The sequence below is a fragment of the Hyperolius riggenbachi genome, chromosome 3, assembly GCF_040937935.1.
Source record: "Hyperolius riggenbachi isolate aHypRig1 chromosome 3, aHypRig1.pri, whole genome shotgun sequence".
NCBI lineage: Eukaryota > Metazoa > Chordata > Amphibia > Anura > Hyperoliidae > Hyperolius > Hyperolius riggenbachi.
In genome coordinates, this window is record NC_090648.1 from 471,545,862 (window position 1) to 471,573,567 (window position 27,706).

A 27,706-nucleotide genomic window follows, 5' to 3' on the forward strand; every position below is an offset into this window, starting at 1 on the left:
AGCCCCGCCCCTTCCGGGTACGTCATAGGGGATTCCGTGACCAAAACCGGAAACTACGCGGATTGCGTAGTAAAAGGCCGCAGTATCAGGGAGGAGTAACACGGCGGGCGTCCTGTAGTCAGGGCAACCCGCCGTGGAGTATGCCACATCAAAAATCGCTCCTCCCAGCCGAGCACACGTCAAGGGACGCTGCCCCAAGCCGCCGCCATAGGACAACCCCGCCCACTAGAGGCGTGTTGGAGGGGGATCCCATCTTACTAAGCCCGTAGTGTCACTATTAGCCGCAGTATCAGGGGGGAGTGGCTTGACGGGCGTCTGGTTGTCCAGGCAACCCGTCCTGGTGTGCTAGCCTAAAAAATATATAAGAAGAAGAAAAGAAAATTAAAACAAAGTTATTATACAGCAAGCAATTCGAGTACAGTCTTATAGAGCATAAGAGCATCTGATTAGAGTTTAACCAATTACATATAGAGTAGGCATTTTAAAGGCAGTAGGTAGAGAGAGTGGAGTTATGTCATACAATAACGTACAATTGCTTATGAGCCTAAGGGGTCATCAAGGCTGGGGGAGATCACCGGACCAAGGGAAAAGGAAATAAGGAAAAAAAGTATATAAGAAAACCAGAGAGCAGAAGGGGAAAAGAGGGAAGAAAGAGAAGAAAAAGCCAGCAGGAGGAAGTAAGGATAGAAAGAGAAGGAATCGAAAACAATAAGAGGTTCAGTGAAAGCCCACAGCCTATACTCGTTCAATGCTTATCCAAAAAACACCAAAGTTCATTACGTTCGTTAAGTCCCACCCTCCCACAAGCATCTGTCAAAGAGATCAATCTAGCCTCCTCCCTCCGCAAACATTTATCTCTACATCCCCCTCTTGAGGGTATTTGAACTGTTTTTAACCCACAAAAACGAAGGCAATCAGCATTGCCTCCATGTACTTCTCTGATGTGAGCAATCAAGCGACCAGCACCCTTCCCAATTTTAATCGAATTGTAGTGTTCCTGGAATCTCGCACCCATGGGTCTAGTAGTTTTTCCAATATAATAGCGCCTACATGGGCATAGTACAACATATACTACAAACATAGATTTACAGTGGAGAAGCTCTTTGATAATAATCTCATGACCACCCAAAACAAGTGACTTGCCAGGGAGAAATTGGTGGCAGTGGCTACAATTGTGACACCGAAAATTTCCCTTCGGTCTCATTTTAGTTAGCCAATCCACCTCCCTCACCTCCCTGTACTCACTTCTGACCAATACGTCTCCAATAGTTCTGGCCCTTCTAAATGTCACCATGGGTTTTTCATGTAGTTTGGACCCCACATTGGCACTATTTGACACTTCGACCCAGTTCTTATTGATAATTTGGCGGATTCTCGGAGCCATAGGAGAAAAGTCGAACACAAAAGGGACAACAGATTTCCCTGTATTGGATTTAAAGGATTGTTTCTTCCTAATGTTGCGATTGAAAAGGTTTTCTCTTTCCTGTCCATTGGCTCGAGTAAACGCCTCAATCAACAAGGGTAGTGGGTATCCCCGGGACATCAATCTAAACCCCAGTTCTTTACATTGGGCTTCGAAATCTTCCTGCTTACTGTTGTTTCTTTTAAGCCTTAAAAACTGGCTGTATGGTATCCCATCTAGCACATGACGTGGATGGTAACTGGAATAAGCCAAAATAGAATTAGTGGCCGTCTGCTTCCTAAATCCCCTAGATAGTAACCTCCCATCCTCTATAAACAACATGAGGTCCAAAAATTGCAATTCAGTGTTTCCCCATACTCCAGTAAATTTCATATTCAAATCATTAAGATCAAGCCATTTTACAAAATCATTGAAAAGGGCCTCCTCACCATCCCAGACCAACAGCACGTCATCCATGTAACGGTGCCAGGTCACGATGGCGCGGCGATAGGGATTACTCGGATGGTAGATGTAATTATCCTCCCAATGCGCCAAAAAAAGGTTTGCAAAGGTTGGAGCCACCGAGGTCCCCATCGCCACGCCAGAGGCCTGCCTGTACCAGGCACCGTCAAACAGGAATGCATTGTGCTTAAGGACATAGGAAAGACACTTCCCAATATATTCTGTCCAGAGTTCATCCTTCCCCTGTTTAACCAAAAATTGTTGGACGACCTCCACCCCTAGGTCCTGTGGGATCCTGGTGTATAAACTTTCCACATCAATGGAGGCCAGGTGAAGTCCCGGCCTCCACTGTATGGATGGGAGCAGAATCCCCTATGACGTACCCGGAAGGGGCGGGGCTTTTATGGCGGCGGCTCGGGATGGCGTCTTCACGCTCATTCGGCTGGGGGGAGTGACATCTGGAGTGGTAAGCCTATTTTAAGTGTTGCTGTGATGTTTAAAGATGTAATTTTCTTGCCTCTGAGGAAGCAGAGCTAGACTTTGCGAAACAGACTGTTAGGCTATAACATCGAACTTTTAATCTTTGTACTGAGGATGGAATAAAGGTGTTTTCTGCAATCCATTGGTGCCCGGACGCTTTTCTCTTGCTGCTGATACATTGGATCTTCAATCTGGAGGCACAGTGGGTACACCGTCCCCTCAGTGGTCAACCATTATCTAGTGCCAGTCCGTTCTTTTGCTCTTCTTTTCCAGAATACAATAATAGCTAGGTCATACACGAGAAGTCAGAATTGTGGAATACAGAAGGACTAAACAGAGCTAGGTCAAATAACAGGCTAATATCGTTACACAGGAAGTCAGATGGCTACAGTACAAAAGGGGCAAGACAAGTGCTAAGTCAATATACAGGCCGAAGTCGTACACATAGGATCAGATGGCTGAAGTACAGAAGGGATGAGACAGAGACAAGGTCGTTAGGCTAGCTGAGGTCTATAACGGGTAGAGGTACAAAGGGATGAGACTTTAATCAGAGTGGTGAACTTGCCGGATTATACACAGAAATACAATAATACGATTATATATATATATATATATATATATATATATATATATATATATATATTACACAGTTCTAAACTGACTGGAGTACATATATATCGGGCTGATGCGCAATATATGAAATGTAGCTCTCAAACAACTATCTCACTAGGATAAGGACCAAAAACCAGCGTACTGATAAGTATCAGGGCAGATGAGCAAGTGAATGCTCTGGCCTTATATACCCAAAGGATAGATCCTAAGCCCACCCCCAGCAAAGATAGCACCTCCTGCAAAAAAGGTGTCAGCTGATGACATCAAAGCTGAGACCTATGGACATGCCTTCTCAGCCTGTAAAGGCTGCTCTGTTCTGCGCACGTCCGTCTATTCCCACTGCGCACGCCGAACCCCCGCCGCAGGGGTGCTGGGGATGCGACAGGAGGACAGCGGAGCAGAACACTAAAATACATGCATCACATCATACCCTGCAGCCTTGCCTCACGCTGAACTTCATCAGCAGCACAACAACTTAGAATATATCACTTCAGAGCCCCTGATGAAACTTTGACAGTAAAACCGGTTGGGCGAGGCGGACGTGTGGCTGGACAGCGTCCTATGATTTATGTGCTGTTTTTCATTGTGGGTCCCTGTGATAAGGGCCCAGATGTGAGTGACCTTTTAAACCTTTTATGCTGTTTTTATGGAGTTACATTAAAATCGCTATAGATACGCTTAGATGTGTATTGTGTCTTTACATGCCCCAATATGGTGAAACACTGCATATGAGGATTTGAATCATTCTGTATATCTGGAGAGGAGGCCGGCTGTGAAGACACCTGCTGCTGACCTCATAAAGCTATATTACAGACCCTGTAGTTAAAGGGAACCTTAACTGAGAGTGATATGGATGTTTCCTGTTAAACAATACCAGTTGTCTGGCAGTCCAGCTGATCTCTGTGACTGCAATAGTGGCTGAATCACACCCTGAAACAAGCATGCAGCTAATCCAGTCTGACTTCAGTCAGAGCACCTGATCTGCATGCTTGTTCAGGGGCTGTGGCTTAAAGTATTAGAGACACAGGATCAGCAGGCGATTCAGGCAACTGGTATTATTTTAAAAGGAAAAATCCATATCCTTCTCAGTTTAGGTTCCCTTTAAGGTCTGTAAGGATTTGGTAAGCGCATCTGTTTTTATGGTGTTTTCGGTGGTGGACATATATGACCCTGCGCTGAAGTGATATATTCTACATTGATCTAAATGCTATACTGAAGTGTTGGACTTTGGCTGCTACACATATATTGTTCCATATATTAATGACTTTTTGGCTGCGCTGATATTTTGTTTGATTATAGCACAACAACTTAAACTCCAGGCTCAGCAAGGGGGGTCAGTGAATAATGGCGCACAGCGCCTATGCATAAAAATGGCGCCGCATTAAAAATATAAGCTTATCGCTATTTATCGTTAGTACTGCATAATAATGGCGCACAGGGAAAAAAGAAGAAAAACGGCACACACTAACGTTATTTATCAATAGTGGCACACACTAACGTTATTTATCAATAGTGGCACACACTAACGTTATTTATCAATAGTGGCACACACTAACGTTATTTATCAATAGCGCCCTACATAAGCCAAACTGCAGATGTTATTTAACTTCAAAACGGTGAATGGATTTAATGTAACACTGTCAAGGTCAAGGTTAGGCACCACCAGGGAGGTCTTAGGGTTAGGAACCACCAGGGGGGTCTTAGTGTTAGGCACCACCAGGGGGGGTCTTAGGGTTAGGCACCAACAGGGGGTCTTAGGGTTAGGAACCACCAGGGGGGTCTTAGTGTTAGGCACCACCAGGGGGGGTCTTAGGGTTAGGCACCAACAGGGGGTCTTAGGGTTAGGAACCACCAGGGGGGTCTTAGTGTTAGGCACCACCAGGGGAGGTCTTAGGGTTAGGCACCAACAGGGGGTCTTAGGGTTAGGCACCACCAGGGGGGTGGTTAGGGTTAGGCACCACCAGGGGGGGTCTTAGGGTTAGGCACCAACAGGGGGTCTAGGGGTTAGGGATAGGTACAGGGAGGGTTCTGTGTGAGAGTAGGGTTAGGTATAGTTACAGTACAATATACACCACCAGGGGGGTCTTAGGGTTAGGCACCACCAGGGGGGTCTTAGGGTTAGGCACCACCGGGGGGGGGGTCTTAGGGTTAGGCACCACTGGGGGGTCTTAGGGTTAGGCACCAACACACTTACACTTCATCAGGTGTCCAGAGGTTAGTTATACTTGTATTATTGGTGATTCTGCAGATCATCAATAATCAGGTATATATCTGTGTTTTTGGTGATACTGCAGATCACCAATAATCAGATTCTCTCTGTGTGCTGACACCGATCGTTACAGGTGGATATCTTATCTTTCAATATGCTTGTGAAGTGCTAGAAATCCTGTATGTATTAATCATATTGGTTGCATTTCTCTGTGCTATTGCTCTTATAATTATTGTGGCACAAGATCCTTAATTAGGGATAGTTGTGTGATTTTATGCTTTTACAGTCCTGGGACTAGAGTTATGCACTTGTAGGCACTGTGTTAACATTTCTGATATGTGAAGTTTTTTGCCAGAAATAAAGAATTTAATATTTTGCACATTTCAGTCTTTATTTTCTTATTTAATATAGTCATAACTCTTCATGTAGAGCTATTTACTCTAATTTATATCCTTTATCACATAGGTGTGCTGTCATTATTCTTTAAATAGCTTGCCTAACATCGCTCCATGCGCCAATCTCTGCATAGGATGGAGGGGGAAACTGTATAAGGGAGGGGCGTGGTTTATACAAAAATGGGGGCGTGGTTAAACATGTGGCAGGGGTGTGTCTTAGTGTCCCTTTTTACTGGCTCCAAAAGTTGGGAGGTATGGCTACACTCTCTAAATACATACAGGGTGCATTTCTCCATGTTTTTCCTCTGTGCTGTGCAGGTCGACTCCACTAACAGATTCTGCATTTGTTGTTAGTCCACTTATGCTTGCTTCACGTCTTTCCATGATTGTATTTATCATATTATATTGTGATTGTATTTGTACTGTATTTGTTGCCATCAATCCATGGAATATTGTAGTTCATTCATAGCTTATTGAATTTCCAGATTTCTTTAGGAATTGCTTTTTTGAAGCTGTACTATTGCCAGCTGTAAAGATTTTCCAGTTTGTTTCAATTTGTCAAGCAGTGCTTGTGTTTTTACTGAGCAAACAAATGACTGATTTCATCTGAGCACATACAGTACCTCTCGGCGCTTGTATTTTGACAGAATCTACAGTAGAGCATATTTTTCTCTGGTACTAGTTCTGTCTGTTAAGGTGGCCACTAACAATACAACTTGACGAACGATTGTTTACAAGCGATTTCACTGGATGCCTGGGACTGGTTCACAATAACCCTTCAGCAGTGCTTCAGGCCAATTTTATTTTCGCACTTTTTTTATTTCTTTATTTGTTACATTTTCCTGCTTCTAATTAGTACTGCTGCAATGTGTATTTATGGCCTCTTGCCACTAGGGGGCAGTGCGAGACAATAACTGAGGACTTCTGCTTCCAGTTTCTATATTTTCTGCTAGAGAGAGAGATCAAAGCATTCCAAGAATTTACAGCACGAGTTCTGCTGACTGAGGTCAGAACCAGTGCACTGTGATAAGGGGCAGTTTTCACTACACACATGTACACAGCAATGTTCTCCACCTGTCTGTGTGGGATTCCTCCGGGCGTTCAGGTTTCCTCTTACATCCCCAAAACATACAGATGAGTTCACAAGTCAATTTAAGTTACATCTATTAGGATAACCTCTCCTCTCCTTGTGTTGCTTGTCACATGACTGCAGAACGCCGGTAACTGTTTGTTCAGCACCATTAACCCATAGATTAGGTATGTGATGCTACTGCAACAAAGGGATTTAAAATGTTGTTAAAAAATATGATAAATGATCTGAAGTGAAAAAAAACCAACAGATACCTATGGAGAGGGAAAGCTATGGGTCCTATAGTGCCTTCTCATTCCTCTCACGTTCCCTGCGTTCCAGCGCCATCACACACGGTAGCCAGTGGCCCATGTGCTATTAACTTTTTCCTTTAAGTATTCTCCTAGGTGATAATTTTACACCTTGTAAATAAAATGTTTTTTAAAGCACCTGTAGGTGAAAAAATACTGAAAATTACTTTAATAGTTTTTCATCTACTTATTGGTACTTTTTAAATTGTAAAGTGCTGAAAACACCTGGTACACTTCTGGCAGTAGTACTGGTAATATTGCAGTGTGTTGTCGTGCATCTTAACCAGCATTATTGCTGCTGTGTAGCCAGGCCCTGTAGCTGTCCCCTTAGTGGCTTTCTGTATAGCCGGGCCCTGTAGCTGCCCCCTCAGTGCCCTGCTGTAAAGCCAGGCCCTGTAGCTGTCCCCTTAGTGCACTGCTCTATAGCCAGGCCCTGTAGCTGCCCCTTTTGTGCTCTGCTCTATAGCTGTCCCCTTAGTGCCCTGCTGTATAGCCAGGCCCTGTAGCTGCCCCCTCAGTGCCCTGCTGTATAGCCAGGCCCTGTAGCTGTCCCCTTAGTGCACTGCTCCATAGCCAGGCCCTGTAGCTGCCCCATTTGTGCTCTGCTCTATAGCTGTCCCCTTAGTGCCCTGCTGTATAGCCGGGCCCTGTAACTGTCCCTTAGAGTTCTGCTCTATAGACTGGCTCTGTAGCTGTTCCCTTCAGTGCCCTGCTGTATAGCCTGGTCCTGTAGCTGCCCCTTAGTGCCCTGCTGTATAGCCGGGCCCTGTATCTGCCCCCTCAGTGTCCTGCTGTATAGCCAGGCCCTGTAGCTGTCCCTTAGTGTCCTGCTGTATAGCCGGTCCCTGTAGCTGTCCCCTTAGTGCCCTGCTGTATAGCCATGCCCTCTAGCTGCCCCCTCAGTGCCCTGCTGTATAGCCTGGCCCTGTAGCTGCCCCCTCAGTGTCCTGCTGTATAGCCAGGCCCTGTAACTGTCCCCTTAGTGCCCTGCTGTATAGCCGGGCCGTGTAGCTGTCCCCTGAGTGCCCTGCTGTATAGCCTAGCCCTGTAGCTGTCCCCTTAGTGCTCTGCTGTATAGCCAGGCCCTGTAGCTTTCCCTTTAGTGCCCTGCTGTATAGCCAGGCCCTGTAGCTGCCCCATTAGTGCTCTGCTGTATAGCCAGGCCCTGTAGCTTTCCCTTTAGTGCCCTGCTGTATAGCCTAGCCCTGTAGCTGTCCCCTTAGTGCTCTGCTGTATAGCCAGGCCCTGTAGCTGCCCCCTTAGTGCTCTGCTGTATAGCCTAGCCCTGTAGCTGTCCCCTTAGTGCTCTGCTGTATAGCCAGGCCCTGTAGCTTTCCCTTTAGTGCCCTGCTGTATAGCCTAGCCCTGTAGCTGTCCCCTTAGTGCCCTGCTGTATAGCCAGGCCCTGTAGCTTTCCCCTTAGTGCCCTGCTGTACAGCCTAGCCCTGTAGCTGTCCCCTTAGTGCCCTGCTGTATAGCCAGGCCCTGTAGCTGTCCCCCTAGTGCCCTGCTGTATAGCCAGGCCCTGTAGCTTTCCCCTTAGTGCCCAGTGCTGTATAGCCAGGCCCTGTAGCTTTCCCCTTAGTGCCCTGCTGTATAGCCTAGCCCTGTAGCTGTCCCCTTAGTGCCCTGCTGTATAGCCAGGCCCTGTAGCTGTCCCCTTAGTGCTCTGCTGTATAGCCAGGCCCTGTAGCTTTCCCCTTATTTAGTGCCCTGCTGTATAGCCTAGCCCTGTAGCTGTCCCCTTAGTGCCCTGCTGTATAGCCATGCCCTGTAGCTTTACCCTCAGTGCCCTGCTGTATAGCCAGGCCCTGTAGCTGTCCCTTAGTGTTCTGCTCTATAGACTGGCTCTGTAGCTGTTCCCCTCAGTGCCCTGCTGTACAGCCGGGCCCTGTAGCTGGAAAACAGTAAAAAAGGGCGCAGGTGGCTAGTGGACAAATCGGGCGCCGCCGTTCACTCCCATAATAAATATCGTTTAATGGGCGCCGAACAGGAAAAAAGGGCGCCCGAGAATAATAACGTTTTCCAACGGCACCCGAAGATTTTTAATGTTTTATAACTGCTTGTGATGATTTACGTTTCCTATTTCAATAAAACATTATTTTAAATGTTATCCTTTACTGTTTGTAAAACATTATTATGCACAAAGTAAAGCGATCAGTACGTAACGTAAATTGTAATATATTTTATCCCTTACTGTTTCTAAAACATTATTCTACACACAATACAGTGATCACTAAGGAGGGTCTTAGGTTTAGGCACCACCAGGGGGGTCTTAGGTTTAGGCACCACCAGGGGGGTCTTACGTTTAGGCACCACCAGGGGGGTCTTACGTTTAGGCACAACCAGGGGGTCTTAAGTTTAGGCACCAATACGGAGGTCTAGTGGTTAGGGGTAGGTACAGGGAGGGTTACTTACTAATTTTTTTTAAACGTTATTATGCATTTCAGTTTTTAAACGGAAGATTAACGTTTTCACAATTGCCGATTTCATGCACATTATTTAATGATTTATAACTTTATAAAACACTATTTATAAACGAAATATAGTACAATATATTTTTAAACGTTATCCATGCTTATCGTTTAAAACCCCGCTCCCTTTTTTCCCAGCGCCCCTTTTTAATGTACGCCTGTAGCTGTCCCTTAGGGCCCTTTTCCACTAGCAATCGCAATCACAAATCACAAACGCCAGCGATTGCGATTTTTCATTAATTCTGTTATGCGATTTGCGATTTTCATTTGCATTGCATTATCATTGTAAAAATCGCTCCAGCAAGCGATTGCGATTAGCGATTTCCAAATCGAATCACTGTAGTGGAAAATACCTCTCGTGATTTCTATGATAAAGTAACAACCCTAGCGATTTAAAAATCACTAGCGATTCGCGATTTTGCGATTCAGCAATCGATCTAGTGGAAAAGGGCCCTTAGTGTTCTGCTCTATAGACTGGCCCTGTAGCTGTTCCCCTCAGTGCCCTGCTGTATAGCCTGTTCCTGTAGCTGCCCCTTAGTGCCCTGCTGTATAGCCAGGCCCTGTAGCTGCCCCTTAGTGCCCTGCTATATAGCCAGGCCCTGTAGCTGCCCCTTAGTGCCCTGCTGTATAGCCAGGCCCTGTAGCTGCCCCTTAGTGCCCTGCTATATAGCCAGGCCCTGTAGCTGTCCCCTTAGTGCCCTGCTGTAAAGCCAGGCCCTGTAGCTGTCCCCTTAGTGCCCTGCTGTATAGCCAGGCCCTGTAGCTGTCCCCTTAGTGCCCTGCTGTATAGCCAGGCCCTGTAGCTGTCCCCTTAGTGCCCTGCTGTAAAGCCAGGCCCTGTAGCTGTCCCTTAGTGCCCTGCTGTATAGCCAGGCCCTGTAGCTGTCCTTTCAGTGCCCTCTGCAGGCTCTGTCGTCCTCCTGCTGTGCTACCCAGACCTGTCCCCCCCAAGTTCAGGATGTGACCAGCTGAAGCTGTGCTGCCTCCAGACAGGAATTTCTCTCCCTATTTGTCTTGTCTCGGACACATATACGGCTCTCTCACAGTCACTGCGCAGTCCGTGCCATCGAGAATTCACACGCTGAACTGCCGCCAAGTGGCCGCGCTCCAGAGGGGCCCCAGCACTGTTTGTACAGCGGAGAGATAGATTGCGCTGTCTAAGTGACAAGAGGCAGCGAGCGCAGAGCTGACACTTCTCAGTGGTTGGTGGTCGTGGGAACAGCGCAGCCCCCGATCCCCCGGCCAGCCGTGTACGCTGCAGCCACAGCTTGGAGAGATTGGCGCAGGGGAAGTCGTACTTTCAGCAATCCAGTAATTGTGGAGACATTTGTTTCTGTCCTTGGACGGGGAAAAACGTCAGCGAAAATGTCCTAAGATGCCAACGAGGGAGCCATTTATAGACATCTCTCACTAAATATAAAGAAAAGGGCCTCTTGTACGGAATTTGTCAGTTTGCTCGGAGCTTGATTTCCTATGTATTCCTGCGTGCATGAAATAAAATCGAGAGGAAAAAAGGGTGAAATCGTAATAAATGATAAAGATAATTTTCAACTGGGCGCCAAGTGATGCCGAGAATATGTAAACGATAAGTATTGTTATAAAACAGACGGGAAATGAAAACGAAAAAATATTTATTTTAAAGACTGTTTCATTATTCAATAATACAGCTTAACCTAACCCTACTCTCGCACAGAACCCTCCCCTGATGGGACCTAACACTAAGACCCCCCTGGTGGTACCTAAACCTAATACTCCCTGGTGGTGCCTAACCCTAAGACCCTCCTCCTGGTGGTGCCTAACCCTAAGACACCCCTGGTGGTTCCTAACCCTAAGACCCTCCTCCTGGTGGTACACACAAACAAATGAGCACTACCATAATTGTGCGCATCTCTGTGCACCTCAGTTATGCCCTGTAGCAATCAACCATATGCTAATTCCACCATTCAAAAAGAGAAAGCCATCCTGAGCAAAGTATAGGTCACCAATAATAACTACTAAATCGGATCTCACATGAAAGAATTATTCTTTATTTCAACAACCTGTATACATTAAAAACAACAGTGTAAAGACTCCCAGAGGCTGCCATTTATAATGGGTATTCACCCGCACTAATAATAAATGATGATAAATAATTATGTTGAGTCTATGACTATCCGGTCACTACAGGTGCTACATGTGACCAAAACAACCATTCAAAGTGCTGAAAGTGCTAGTATAACAAGTGACATTGCCTGATGCTAATAAATACACAAAGTGCAAAAAGTATGTGTGCATGTCCACGCCCCCACAAAACCATGCGGGCGTGTGCATACACGCATATGTGCCGCATACAATACAAATATATCGCCACCTCCTCCTCCTGGTGGTGCCTAACTGGCCCGTTCAGACTACAAAGTGCGGACCGCAACGCATGCGGACCGCAACGCGTAAGAACGCACGCCATCCGCGTTCGTATGCGTTGCGTAGCTGATCCCATCACTGAAAAGTTTTTTGTAAAATCTGCGTGCAGCATGCGTTCCCGGACCGCACAGGTCCGGAACGCATGCTGTGTGAACATCAGACATTGCACTCTATGCAATGTCTGATGTCCTGCGTGTCGGCCCCCCCGCACGCGTTTCCAAAACGCATATGGAAACGCGTGCAGTGTGAACGGGCCCTAACACCCTTCCCTCCAGTGGTGTCTAACCCTAAGACTCCCCCCCCCACCCCCAGTGGTGCCTAACCCTAAGACCCCACTGGTAGTGCCTAAACCTTAAGGAGTCCAGCATGTGTACAGCAGCCACTGACCCCTCTCGATCGCCCATCCAACGATCCGTCCTGGTGGTTCACTTCAGCTGAGTAACAGGGCAAGAGCATTGTACCCTCTCACTTACCACGTCTGTGGCATGATGTTAATCCCGCGACGCTCAGCCCCCTCCCCTTTCTTCACACATAGAAGAGGTAATGTTGCAGTGCGTTTGCAAAGCCCTTCTGCAACGTCTGGAGAGGCGCATTATTTCTGGCTACAAGACTATTAGGCACTGCTATTTGGCCTGATAAAATAGGTATGCACCCATGAAACGCGTTGCCGGTGCAATACAGTTCTATTAATACCTGAATTTGTCTTCATTGAGGTAAGCCATCTCACTTATCTTCTCTGGGCACCTTTTTCCCCTTTGTCCAGCAGATCCCAATCCCAACATTTATTGAGTGTGTGTATTTAGACTATAGTAGACACCAATAAATGGTCAATATTAAAGGACCACTATTGTAAAAAAAAGTAGGCAGTTAAAATCTGACAGAACTAACATGTTTTGGGCCAGTCCATCTCCTCATGGGGGATTCTCAGGGTTTTCTTTGTTTTCAACAGCATTTCCTGAACAGCAGTTGCAAAGTCTAAGGCAGGGTTCACACTTGTCGGCTTTCGTGCGCGTTTTCTGCACAGAAAAACTGTTTTCAACTGAGAACTCATGTTAATCAATGAGCTAGGTCACACTTGAAGGTAGATTTCGCACGCAGAAAAAAAACCTGACATCTTGCGCAATTTGTCAGTTTTCTCTATAAATTACATTAGCTGTTGTAAGGTATAGGTCACATTTGTCTTTCAGTTTTCTGAAAAGTGTAGAAACTGAAAGACAAGTGTGACCCCTGCCTGATAAAATAGTGTGCTAGTGAGTAGGGAGGCTGGCTGGTATCTTACTATTTTGGCAGTAAAACTGCTGTTCAGGAAATTTTGTTAAAATCAAAGAAAGCCCTGAGACTCTCCCATGAGGAGATGTACTGGCCAAAAACCTGTTGGTTCTGTCAGATTTTAACTGCCTACTTTTTTCGCGATAGTGGTCCTTTAATGTGTAACTGTCGGGCATAAAATCGAAAATCAATTCTTTATTTTTATCTGGTAAAAAAGTAATACGGATGCTAACCAGGCAATCCAAAAGTTAAAAATCACTATTACTTTTCTTGTTGATAAATGATCATTCCCCAGTTTACCTGACTCTTATTTGGTACATTGCCGCATAAAGGAAGTTGCAGGGCATGCTGGGTTGTCCTTTTTGGCTTCTTTTCTTTCCCCTCAGACTTAACTAATGCAGACTGATTTGCTGAAGCCTCTTTCCCTCCTGTTTTCCTCTCCCACAACTCTGTTCCTCTCTGATTGGCCAATATTTCTCATGCTGAGACAAAACACTTTCTGTTGCAGAGCTGGATGGGAGTGCCTGAAGACTGGGAGGAGGGTGGGCAATGCATACACAATCAGGCAGAGGAGAGTAAGGGAGGAAATGACTTCAGGATTGGCTTCAAGATAGACACAGTTAAAATGGAGAAGCCTAAGAAGGATTTTCTCTTTTTTACTATAGAAAAATCACTAAAATCAAAACATGGACAGTGCAAAACATATGTTATGTAAGTAGAGCAAGTATTTATCTACTTCTATATGTGGGTTTTTTTCTGAGATACTATGGCTGGCAGCTTCTCTTTAAAGGAGGCAATAAAATATTTAACACTGCAATAACATTTGTAAATCGCTTTTCCCCCCATAGAAAGTGCATAGATATGTCTCAGATCAGAACATAGTTGCAGTGTGGAATGGCTACAGAGGAGAAAAGCAAGGTGTTCATAACTGCCAGACTAAACAGGTGGCTTTTCACTTTGAATTTAAATCCCTCCAAGGTTGGAACTGACTTGAGTGTGGCAACTGGCAAGGAGTTCCAAAGGGTAGGGACAGCATGACAAAGTGCTCTGGCTTTAAAGGTTTTGAGGTGGACTCTATGGGTGACTAAGTTATTAGAGCCTGTTGATCGAAAGTTGTGGGAGTTGTTATCCGGTTACATTAATTTATCAACTTCCATATCCCCATCATCTTCCATATATAATCTTATCTTCTTAAATTAAGAAGTTTAGAAGGTATTTGCAACTGTTCAGCGTCATGTTAGCAACAATGTATTCCCATAATGCATTGCTTTATTTCAGTGCATGGACAAACCCAGGATTTTCAAGGGGGATTCCTGAAAGGTCTCCCTCAGCCACGCACAATGCAGTTTAATAATATGGTAGGACATCATGCTGGGTACACATAATGCAATTTCCTGTCTGACTGACAGGATCTGAAGATTATTTCCTAAATGTTCATTCTGCTCCCAATCGACAATGGGATCGATCAGTTTGGATACAGATAATGAGGACAGCCAACATTGCTAATGAAGGGGAAAGTGAAGCATTCACACAGCACCGGTACAGGGCTGTGCTCATATCTGACTCTGTTAAGTTCCCCAGAGCTGTTCATGCTCTTTACACACACACACTGCTGCTCCATGCTCTGTACACACACTGCTGCTCCATGCTCTGTACACACACTGCTGCTCCATGCTCTGTACACACGCTGCTGCTCCATGCTCTGTACACATGCTGCTGCTCCATGCTCTGTACACATGCTGCTGCTCCATGCTCTGTACACACGCTGCTGCTCCATGCTCTATACACACACTGCTGCTCCATGCTCTGTGCACACACTGCTGCTCCATGCTCTGTACACACACTGCTGCTCCATGCTCTGTGCACACACTGTTGCTCCATGCTATGTACACACACTGCTGCTCCATGCTATATACACACACTGCTGCTCCATGCTCTGTACACACACTGCTGTGCCATGCTCTGTACACACACTGCTGCTCCATGCTCTGTACACACACTGCTGCTCCATGCTCTGCACACACACTGCTGCTCCATGCTCTGCACACACACTGCTGCTCCATGCTCTGCACACACACTGCTGCTCCATGCTCTGCACACACACTGCTGCTCCATGCTCTGCGCGCACACTGATGCTCCATGCTCTGCACACACACTGATGCTCCATGCTCTGTGCACACACTGCTGTTCCATGCTCTATACACACACTGCTGTTCCATGCTCTGTACACACACTGCTGCTCCATGCTCTGTAGTCTGTACACACACTGCTGCTCCATGCTCTGTGCACACACTGCTGCTCCATGCTCTGTGCACACACTACTGCTCCATGCTCTGTACACACACTACTGCTCCATGCTCTGTACACACACTGCTGCTCCATGCTCTGTACACACCTTATGCTCCATGCTCTGTACACACACTGCTGCTCCATGCTCTGTACACACACTGCTGCTCCATGCTCTGTACACACCTTCTGCTCCATGCTCTATACAGACGCTGCTGCTACATCCAAAGTCAACTGTAGCAGGGAAAGAAAGGGGGCGGGGCTGTGAGCTGCAGGATACCTGCAGATATTCTGGTGTCTCAACTTGTGCCTGTCCCCAGACTCTGCACCGGCCCTGGTCTGAGGGGGGATTCTGGGCAGCTGTAATCCCCCCCCCCCCTCCCCCTGCGTTTGCCTATGCAAGGAGAGTTATACAGTTAATTAAGTCAGTTAAGGAGAGCTAAACCATGAGTTAAGTTAGATAAAGAGAGCTAAACAATGAGTTAAGACAGTTAAGGAGAGCTTATATATACTGATGAATGACAGCGCTCCTCTTGTGTATTTCTTGAAAATCTGCAAATGTAAACACACTACACATAGGGCTCGATTCACAAAGCGGTGATAACCCAGTTAAAGACTTTAGGCGTGATAACCATTTTTATCATGCCTAAACTCAGTTTAGGCATGATAAGTTTAGGCATGATAAGTTAAGGCATGATAAGTTTAGGCATGATAAGTTTAGATAAGTTTAGATAAGTTTAGATCGCGCGCAAAGTCCCGCACGCAAAGCAGCGCCATGAAACTCTATGCAAATTGCACCAGACTTTGCTAGCGCAAAACTTTTGATCAGCTGTGCACTGCGGTGCTAACCCAGTTGGCGCTTAAACTTACCACGCCTAAAAACTTATCACACCTAAACTTATCATGCCTAAACTTATCACGCCTAAACTTATCATGCCTAAACAGAGTTTAGGCGTGATAAATGGCTTTTCACTAGCGTGCTAGGGGCCTGATTCACAAAGCGGTGCTAACAGTTAGCACCGTGGTGAAAAGCCCTTTATCACGCCTAAACTCTGTTTAGGCATGATAAGTTTAGGTGTGATAAGTTTAGGTGTGATAAGTTTAGGCATGATAAGTTTAGGTGTGATAAGTTTTTAGGCGTGATAAGTTTAAGCACCAACTGGGTTAGCACCGCAGTGCACAGCTGATCAAAAGTTTTGGGCTAGCAAAGTCTGGTGCACTTTGCATAGAGTTTAATGGCGCTGCTTTGCGTGCGGGACTTTGCATGCGATCTAAACTTATCTAAACTTAGCATGCCTAAACTTATCATGCCTAAACTTATCATGCCTAAACTTATCACGCCTAAACTTATCATGCCTAAACTGAGTTTAGGCATGATAAAAATGGTTATCATGCCTAAAGTTTCTAACTGGGTTAGCACCGCTTTGTGAATCGAGCCCTAACTGTTAGCACCGCTTTGTGAATCAGGCCCGTAGTGTATAATTACTGTGATATAAACACAGAAAACAACTCCCCCGGTGAAAAGGTGATGAACACGTGATTCAAACAGTGTCAGCAAAGCAGCCAGCTCTCCCTCAATCATAGCCGCTCACCAGATATCCAGGTGGGTCTAGCATATAAATGGCACTCAATGATCAGGCTCCAACGTATCCACGACCGCTGTTCGTGGATACGCCGCGGTGGAGGAGCGGGACGCCGACGCCACCTGAAGGAGTGATACCGCTGGGCTGTTCAGCCCGATAGGCGCAATACCAACCTGGAGTCTGTAAGTGCGCTGCAGGACGCAGGCTGACTATATCTGCCTATATGTTATTGCGCTATGAGCAATTTTATTGTTTGTTTTAGAAGGAATCTGGATTAAATTTTACTACTTGTGATCTAAGTCGGTGGAGCCTGATCATTGAGTGCCATTTATATGCTAGACCCACCTGGATATCTGGTGAGCGGCTATTATTGAGGGAGAGCTGGCTGCTTTGCTGACACTGAATCACGTGTTCATCACCTTTTCACCGGGGGAGTTGTTTTCTGTGTTTATATCACAGTAATACACTGTGTAGTGTGTTTACATTTGCAGATTCTCAAGAAATACACAAGAGGAGTGCTGTCAATCATCAGTATATGTGATTCTTATTGGACTATTGGTAGCGAACACTCTTATTGTTGAATACTGTATAGTGTTATCTAGAGGGTTGGGGCAGGCGCAGTTTGCTAAATTGACATGTTAAGGAGAGCTAAATCATGAGTTAAGTCATTTAAGGAGAGATAAATTGTGAGTTAATAAGTTAGGTGAGATAATTTACCAGAAAAGCTTTGTGAATCAGGCCCAATGTGTTTTACTCTGGGAGATATCAACATTTTATATGTATCCATTTTAAATTTTACAATTGTTTGAGGTAGTGGTCCTTTATCTGTACTGGGTACTGTATAATGTTTGAATCTGCTGATACTGATGGACCTTTGTTGTTTTGTCTTTAGTCTTCAGGTACCACCATCACTGTAGACATCGCTGTTATGGGAGAAGCTCACGGTCTGATCACAGATCTCCTCGCTGACCCTTCCTTACCGCCTCACATCTGCACTTCCTTACGGGCGGTCAGTAACCTCCTGAGCACCCAGCTCAACTTCCAGCCCATCCACAAGGCTCGGGTTAACCCCCTGGTCACCTTTAGTGAGAACTACGCATGCTCTGACTCTGAAGAGGGTTCTGAAAAGGGTGAAAAAATGACCATACCAAAGGTAAGGCCTCAGAGTGTCTACAATGAAATCACATAGCCTATTCTGACATCAGCCCACATCTTTGTTGGCCGTCCACTGTCACATGGCCTCTTTTACTACTGTCACGTGGTCACATCATGGCTTTTCCACACTCCCACCTCATCTCCAAGAAGTGCATGGTCCCATGACCTCTTCTGTTTCACCCCTGCTGAAGGAGGTTCATGGTCACTGACTTCTGCTTCACTCCAGCCTAAGAATACACAAAAACTTGCGCTGATGGAAAAATATGCAACAGTATGGTGCGCTGACCACAACCACCAGTATAAGTGAAATAATATAAATTAAAACAAATAGCCGCGCTCACAGTTCACAGACTGAGGAAAGTAAAAAATATATGATAATATCACCGTCCACAAAAAGTCCTTTTACTCCACTCAAGAATCAGGAAATCGGGAGATGAGACACTCCAGGAGCTGTATACAATCCTCCAATCCGAACCCTAACTGGCCTCCAATTTCTCCGGAGGTAGGATTCAATCGCATATGGGGGGTGCATAAGTTCGCGTTGATCCGTTAGTCACTAAAACTAAAACAGCCTCAAAAAGTCCTTTTACTCCACTCAAGAATCAGGAAATCGGGAGATGAGACACTCCAGGAGCTGTATACAATCCTCCAATCCGAACCCTAACTGGCCTCCAATTTCTCCGGAGGTAGGATTCAATCGCATATGGGGGGTGCATAAGTTCGCGTTGATCCGTTAGTCACTAAAACTAAAACAGCCTCATATAGCGTAAAACCATTTAATACACAATTAAAAATGTTGGAAATACACTCACAAACGTCAGAGGTTTAAGCACATTGTACATATGTGCCAGCGAGTCCCGGGCGCCGCCTACACACACGCTGCCTTAGGCCCCTCCGCGTCCTCCGAGCTGCATCCACTGCCGGTCACGTGGGACGTGGCTCCGCCCACTCCAGCCTACTCTACAGCAATTAGCACTTGACCTATTCTGCCACACTCCCACTTAATGGCCACTTGAACTCTTCCTCCTCCTCTGCAGGAAGTCCGTAGTCTTCTGATCTCTTCTATCACACTCCCAAAACTCTACAGGAGGTTGGCTGTGTATGCTCCGATTGTAGAGATGATTTTACTCCCAGTAGTTGGAAGACGTAGCAATGGATACCGATAACCATAAAAACCCCTGACAGAGGCTCTAACCCTTTCCTACTCTATACAACCATAAAAACCCCTGACAGAGGCTCTAACCCTTCCCTACTCTATACAAAAAGATTGAATATTGGCATAATTATGAGAGAGGTAAGTTGGGCTTGGGATTTCTTCAGTGAACATATTTTGGCGTTTTCTCTACAGAGGTTACGGAGAAGTCTTCCATCAGGTCTCCTACGTCGAGTCTCTTCCACATGGACCACAACCACATCTGCTACAGGATTACCCACCTTGGAACCGGCAGTAAGGAGGGACCGCAGCGGCAGTATTAAGATCACAGACACATCTACCTTGGGGTAATGAGCTCTCCATGTTCCTGAAATAGCAGCAAAACCTCAGTCACAAAGTCCCTCTGCTCTGACATGACTTCTCACTTTCTTTATGGTGAACCCGAAGTGAAAATAAACTGATGAGATAAACAATTATATTAAGCCTCCTACATTTACAAAGTAGATTGAATGTTTCAGTGGGGGAGATTTATCAAAGCATTGCCGACAGTTTTTTCTTCTTAATTTGTTCTAACCAGTAGGGAGAAAAGTTCTGTATGATAATAAGAACCTTCTTAAATCCTAGGTAATAGTGGCAATTTAGCATGAATTTCTAGAGCTGCACTACAGTTAAGAAAAGTGCAAATCCATCCCTAAACTGGCGCAGATTAAGAAGTGCTTGATAGCAGTTCTACAGATGTAGAACTGCAGGGTAGACATGATTGCAGAGTGCAGGCTAGACATGATTTGTGATGTGCTCCTCCCCCTGCTGAATTCCTCCTCAGAGCCTGCTGCTATCAATACAGCAGGTGTGTTTGTTACCTTAGCAACAGGAATTCCCCTCACACACTGCACTGTCTGAGAGACCTCCATAGCTCCTCCTATTTTACAACAGTTTTAGAAGGAATCTGCACTATTTAGTGATTTCTTAGACTGTCTTAGACAATTCTGCACGGATTTCTAAAAACCTACTAATATTTTGTCTCAGACACTCTTGATAAATCTGGCCCACCGTCTCTAATCAGTGGCAGCCTTTTAAGTGTCCCAAAGTTAGAAAATGGTCATTAGTTCATGTAGCTAATCTCCCCCTGCCCTCAAGTTGTTTTCTGCCAGGACATTTTTTAGCCTATCTGTGATGTTTTCTATATTCCTGGCAAGGTACCAACAGGACAGTAGCTGTCACTTCCATGCCTAGAAATTAAAGAGGAACTCCAGTGAAAATAACGTAATGAACCAAGTGCTTATTTTTTTTTTTTTACAATAATTATGTATAAATGATTTAGTCAGTGTTTGTCCATTGTAAAATCTTTCCTCTCCCTGATTTACATTCTGACATTTATCATATGGTGACCTGTTTACTTCTGGCAGGTGATGTCAGTGGAAGGATATGCTGCTTGCTTTTTTTGGCAGGTGGAAAAAGCTGTTATTTCCCACAATGCAACAAGGCTCCCACAGTGTGATGTCAGGACCATGGTCCTGACATCACACTGTGGGAGGGGTTTCACCACAGTTTCAGCCATACAAAGCCCCCTGATGATCCGTTTTTGAAAAGGAAAAGATTTCTCATGGGAAAGGGGGTATCAGCTACTGAGTGGTACTGTACACTTACACATGTTTATCTCATCATGTCAAATGTCACCTCGGGTACACTTTAAGGCCAGTAGCACCACTTAAAAGTGTTTCTTAGGTGTGGTGAAAATGTCTTAAAATGACTCTGAACCATACTAGTAGCAGTGGAGTATTGTACCTTGTTAAACATCAGTAAACGCAAGCCGTTTTGAATCGGGATGATACCAATTACTGGCTAACTTAAAAGGAAAAAGAGAAAGCTTTTGGCTAATCAGCCCTCTTCAGACTCCGCTTCTGTATGCTGACAAGATGTTAGAATACCACACACTTGAACTGAGGCACAGTCCCTAACAGAAGCCCTTCCTAAATGGTATATGTAATACCTAAAATATAACTTTTATTAATACTGATTAAAATAACAACTGGGCCACACCACCAACCTATAACATGAAAATGGAGGAGGGTTAGGAAAAAACAATTTAGATGGACTATAAGTGGACACTCTGAAAAAAATATATCACAGTGTCATGAGTACATAAATGATAGGGATGTCAAGTCAGGATAAACATCCACTATCATCAAAAGAAATTGCTGAAAGTCCATATGAAAAAGTGTTCATGCTGAAAATCCAATCCAGGTACACGTTTCCAAAATACTGGAGTATGAAGTATATCAACGTTACCAAGAAAGGACAGGCTTCAGCTAGGAGGCACAAAGGTACACCCCCCTAAAACATACACATCACCCCTTAAAAATCAACATGTTTCAACATTAACATAATCTTGTCTTCAACAGGAAAATTAAAAAGGTGCAGTGCACAACAGTGCATAATAACAGTGTAACAGCATGTAGCCCAAGTCAGAGCCATTGGCTGATGAAGACTAGATTAGGTTAATGTCGAAACATGACAAATCGATTTTTACAAGTTAGGCAATAAATGGTATCATCCCTGATCCCAGCACATTTGCAGTACTCACTTGTCACATGTCACCTAAAGCAGTTATTCTGTGCTTATACTGATGGTGATCTAAGTGCAGTGTGTGCTGGTATCTGCTGGCCGCAATAGCAGCATAGGGGGCGATATACAGGCTGGGAACGCGAAGAATCACTCGCGTTCCCATGCCTGTCGGCCGGTGACGGCCAAGCCGGAAGTGTTCGCCGCAGGGTCCTGGAGCATCACAGCGGGGCTGCGAGGGCACCGATCGGCTGCTGGGGGCTGAGGGAAGCCCCAGGTGAGTAAATCTCATTTTTTATAGTTCACTTAAGTTTTCCTTTAAAGAGAGTTTTAAAATAAAAACCCGAATTTTATGAGACTTCAGAGTCTCTTTAATTATTTATTTAATTGGAAATACAAATGTTTCTTTGGTTTGGAGCACCACCTGCTGGTCGGACTGTTGAATTACAAAATTGAGATAACTAGATGAGTATACATTTTTCTGACTCGCGATCATTTTGTAAAGCGCTTTTCTCTTATAGCACTCAAAGCGCATGCCATGCACTCTGCAACTTTACCGAACTTTAGGGCATCAGGCCCTTCGTTTATTGACTGAGAGATTATCATTATTATCATTTTTTATTTATACAGCGCCAACATCTTCCGTAGAGATGTACATGGTACATGGATTATAAGCCCCCCACTACTATACACTAAAACGTTATTTTATCTTTATTACCCAGCGTCAAAACAAGTTTTCTCCACTGAGATCAGGGTAGCCAAATCATCCTTTTAAGTACATCTAAGTTATGCTGGTTCTGGGGCTACTTACACATAAAAACTGCCTTAACTGCACCTAACTAGACAAGACACCTGTATAGGGTGACAGGGAGGGCCCAGACCTCTGGGAGGCCCATCTACTTCCCTTCCCTTCCTCCTGTACTAGGAATTATACTTCAGATCAGGAGTTTTTGTGGCTATACTTGTTATGGGTGTGAAGATCATGATGGCCACACTTGTTTAATGACTCTTATGAGATGGGCACCAAGGCCATAAAGGGCACCAAGGGGAGGCAAGGGAACATTGGGGGGGAGGGGCATCAAATTTTGCTGGGGGGGACCATGAATTGTAGTTACGCCACTGATTGATATGCGTCAGTAATTAAATGTGTGAGTCGGCAACACTGACTGTGATGACCTCCCCTCAACCCCAGTCCTGGTGAAAATCAGAAATCACTCATGAATCTGGTTGCCACCAGGACAGGAGGCCAGAGGAGAACTTAACCACCCTGGCGTTCTGATAAGATCGCCAGGGAGGCTGCGGGAGGGTTTTTTTTAAATTAAAAAAAAACTATTTCATGCAGCCAACTGAAAGTTGGCTGCATGAAAGCCCACTAGAGGGCGCTCCGGAGGCGTTCTTCCGATCGCCTCCGGCGCCCAGAATAAACAAGGAAGGCCGCAATGAGCGGCCTTCCTTGTTTTGCTTTCACCGTCGCTATAGCGACGAGCGGAGTGACGTCATGGACGTCAGCCGACGTCCTGACGTCAGCCGCCTCCGATCCAGCCCTTAGCGCTGGCCGGAACTTTTTGTTCCGGCTACGCTGGGCTCAGGCGGCTGGGGGGACCCTCTTTCGCCGCTGCTCGCGGCGGATCGCCGCAGAGCAGCGGCGATCGGGCAGCACACGCGGCTGGCAAAGTGCCGGCTGCGTGTGCTGCTCTTTATTTGGTGCAAATCGGCCCAGCAGGGCCTGAGCGGCAGCCTCCGGCGGTGATGGACGAGCTGAGCTCGTCCATACCGCCCGGCTGGTTAAAGTGAACCTCCAGACTAAAAATCGACTCAGCAGCACTGAAAAGGCTTGGTGTTTCTTGAACAGTTTCACAGCATCAGAACTTTGTTTCTCTTATACAAGCCTCATTTTTAGCTGCACATAGGAAAACTGCCAGGGCATTTTTCCCCTGATGCTGTGCAAAGCATGATGGGATTTCTGATGTTGTTGTTCTCGTTCTGCTGTTTTGGTGCAATTTTTTTTTTTTTTTACATTTTAAATTTGACATTTGAAGCCTAGTGTGTGCAGCTGGGAGAATTATCAGGACACAGGACAGTTGGAATTGTGTCTTATGCTCCCTGTCACCTCTTTTCAACCAAAAAGATGGCTGCCCCCATGACAAAGATGGCAGCCCCCATGAATCACAAACATTTGCCTGTTCTTTTAAAACAGGGTGGGTAAAAAATTATATTACCTTTCTATTCTAATTAACATAACTAATGTAACTTAATGACAGTATGTTTGTTTAGGCTGAAGTTCCCCTTTATTATACAGTCACACACACAGCAATCAGCTGTCTGTTCCAATCACAGGGGTCTCTGATTTGTTGATTGGATGCAAAAGTACATACTGTATGGTCACTTCATAAGTTCAGTTCAACAATGCTGATGTAATAATTGTGGTCGATTATTTCCTGACAGCGGCAATCCCGATATGTGGAACAACAACCTTCTGGGCAACATCAGTAAAAGTCGTTCCTTCTCCACCCCTTTTGTTGTATCTAACGTCAATCACCTGAATTCCAAGCGAAGGCAAGGTAAGCCAAACTGCAGACCCATTCTGCAAAACTGCCAGCTCTGCCAGGCTTTCAGTACTATGAGCTCTGCCAAGGTAGCTAGATAATACAGTCCTAGCTGCCAACAGTTCACAACAAATACTGTTTTTGACAAAGTTTGCTGCTTCAGTGTTTTTAGATCTTTTTGTCAGTTGGTTCTGTGGTGTACTGAATTACATTAAGTTTGTGCAGAGTCAGTATTTGCAGCGTTGGCCCTTCTTTTTGGAGACCTCTGAAATATAGCCTGGCATGCTGTCAATCAACTTCTGGGCCGAATCCTGACTGAAACCAACCCATTCTTTCATAATCAATGCTTGGAGTTTGACAGAATTTGTGGTTTTTTGTTTGTCCACCCACCTCTTGAGGATTGATTACATCTTCCTATTTGGATTAAGGTCTGAGGAGTGTCGTGGACCCTGGACCCAAAATTTCAATAATTTGTTCCCCGAGCCACTTAGTTTTCACTTTGGCCTTGTAGCTTGGTGTTCCATAATGCTAGAAAAGGCATTGTTCTTCACCAAACTGTTCTTGGATGATTGGAAGAAGTTTCTGCCGGAGGATGTTTTGGTGTCTTTATGCATGGCTGTGTTCCTAGGCAAAATTGTGAGTGAGCACACTCCTTTGGATGAGAAGCAGCCCCAAACATGAATGGTCTCAGGATGCTCTTCTTCTCCGGACAATCGTTTTGCCAGATTCCCCAAATTACTGGAAGGGGGCGTCGCCAAAGAAAAATGCTTTACCCCAGTCCTCCGTAGTCTTATCCCTGTACTTTTTTGCAGAATATCAGCCTGTCCCTGATAAGTGGCTTCTTTGCTGTCCTTTTTGACACTAGGCCATGCTCTAAAAGTCTTCACATCACTGTGCGCACTGATACACTCACACCTGCCTGCTTCCATTCCTGAGCAAGCTCTGCACTGGTGGCACCCCGATCCCGCAGCTGAATCTTCTTTAGTAGATGGTCCTTGCGCTTGCTGGACTTTTTTGAGTGCTCTAAAGCCTTCTACACAACGATTTAACCTCTCTCTTTGAAGTTCTTGATGATCTATTTAATGGTTAGTTGAGGTGCAATCTTAGAAGCTGCAATATTCTTGCCTGTTAAGCCCTTTTTATGCAACGCTATGATGACTGCACGTGTTTCCATGCAGGTAACCATGGTTAACTGAGGAAGAACAATGATTTGAAGCATAACCCTTAGTTTAAAGCATCCTGTCTGCTATTCTAACCTCAATCAGCATGACAGAATGATCTCCAGTCTTGTGCTCGTCAACACTCTCACCTGTGTTAACGAGAAGATTGCTGAAATTATCTCAGCAGTAGCGATGATGATTATTAGGGTTCCTCTAAACTGAAATTTCCGCATTGCTGATCCAAAATCTTACAGAGATGGAATTCGGTATTCGGACATCTTAGTACGTTATTTCGATTTCCTTCAAAATATGAATTTTAAGCCAATCGCAGGACTTGGTAGTGGACCAATCGGAGGATGTGGTAGTTTATAGTGGAATACAGAAAAATCCTGCAGCCGGTGATTGGTCCAATGCTTCCAACTCATAAGTATTTGGCCAATCAGAGAATTCAGTGGTGTATCAAGGATGTGAGAATAATTACATAACTTTATTAACAAAAAGGACCCAAAAAACCCTCTTTCCACAGAAATTGGTATTTGAAATCTGTGAAATCTGAGTTTGCAATTCATCTGATCACTCTTCATAAGAATCTGGAGTATACGCAAATTGCCATCATAAAAACTGAAGCAGCAAACTTTGTGAAAACCAGGACTGGCCAGGACTGTAATGAGTGTACATACTGACATGTCACAGGAGTGTGAGCTTCCCTAAATTTACTAACGCACAAATCCACCACACTTATTATATCCCACTGTACCGCTGGATTGCTGACTATTGATGGTCATGTCTGGGAGAACCAGGGCCGGCTCTTCCGTAATGGCAAGAGGGGCAATTGCCCTCACACTGCCAGACCCCCGACCTCCCCCTTAACTCTGACCTGCTCCCATCGGTAACTCACCTGTCCTGGTGGCCGGCGTGCTGTTCCAGTTGTTTCATGCTCTCCCTCTTCATGTCCTGCTGCCTGCCTCTTGTGACCACTGGTCATGTGCCAGCAGGGAGAAGACGGGAGCAGCGCGCTGCACCCCGGGACAGGTGAGATACCAATGCTGTTATAGTGCAGGGGCTCTGGGAAACACGTCAGAGGGGGGAGATCGGGAGGCAGCAGCTAGCTTGGGGACCATGGGGGCTGAGTTTGCTGGGGGGGCAGGTTACCTTTTCCCAGATCCCCATCGGGCGTGAACCGGCCCTGAGAACTGACGGAGAAGCATGTGATTTGCCTGCTCAGCTGATAGATTCGCAAAGCTCTGATTTGCTGTGATCACATCCTGCTATATCACATGATCATGACTAGCAAATCAGAGACTTGCATATCTACAACCTGACCAAACTGATCACATGCTTCTCCATGAGTGCTCCTAGACATGACCATCTCTATTGCTGACAATGTGGACCTGTTGCATCATGTGGACATTTGGTACCGCTATAGAAGCCCTCCATTCTTTATTCAGTATTTTCACTGCACAATTGTTAATGTGCAGAACTGTGCAGAGATCTTGGTGTGCGGTCCTTGAAATGTCGTCACACTGTTTATTGTAAATATTTGTCATTTTGCCACCCTCTGGTAATATCGGCACTCACAGGTCGCTGTAGCGAACCCTGAGTCAGCCAGGGGTGTCGGACTGATGGACGATGCAATAAGGCAGTCACGGCCAGGATGGTGGGCGGCGTGATCCCAGTCAGCAGTATGAAATATTTTTCTGATTAAAAAAAGGTTTGCAGCAGCAATAGAAGCTTCTGGGGTTCAGCTCTTAGCCAGCCCTGACAGATTTAACAACTTAAAGTTATATTATGAAAACTTTGCTTCCTGTTCCTATTGATCAGCTGCAGCAAGCTCTGCAAGTGTCTGGGCATGCTGTTATATGTAGTTCATTGCCAAGAAAAAAGCAACAGCATAGCAAAATACTGCCATAATATTCAAAAAAATAGACCTGTTTTATTTACCACTACAGCAAAAAAAAAAAAAGAGCCAGGTTTTGGATTAGTCCATCTCCTCATGGGGGTTTCTCAGGGTTTTCTTTGTTTTCAAACAACTGCCAAAATAGTGTGCAATAGTGCACTATTTTGGCACAGAAAATGCTTTTGAAAACAAAGAAAACCCTGAGAATCTCCTATGAGGAGATGGACTAGTCCAAAAGCTGTTGGTTCTGTCAGATTGTAACTGCTTACTTTTATCGCTGT

The 27,706-nt window shown here is 45.3% G+C and overlaps 1 protein-coding gene across 13 annotated transcripts in view; it reads left to right on the forward strand.

The window, feature by feature from the left end:
* The window catches only part of PDE3A (phosphodiesterase 3A), a 454,279-nt gene that overhangs the window by 360,895 nt on the left and 65,678 nt on the right, over positions 1-27,706 (forward strand). For all 13 annotated transcript variants that reach the window (XM_068278006.1, XM_068278001.1, XM_068278002.1 and 10 more), the window contains 3 exons: positions 17,845-18,105; positions 19,456-19,607; positions 24,268-24,383. In XM_068278006.1, the coding sequence (XP_068134107.1) occupies positions 17,845-18,105; positions 19,456-19,607; positions 24,268-24,383 (529 nt within the window). The remainder of the gene's footprint in view (positions 1-17,844; positions 18,106-19,455; positions 19,608-24,267; positions 24,384-27,706) is intronic.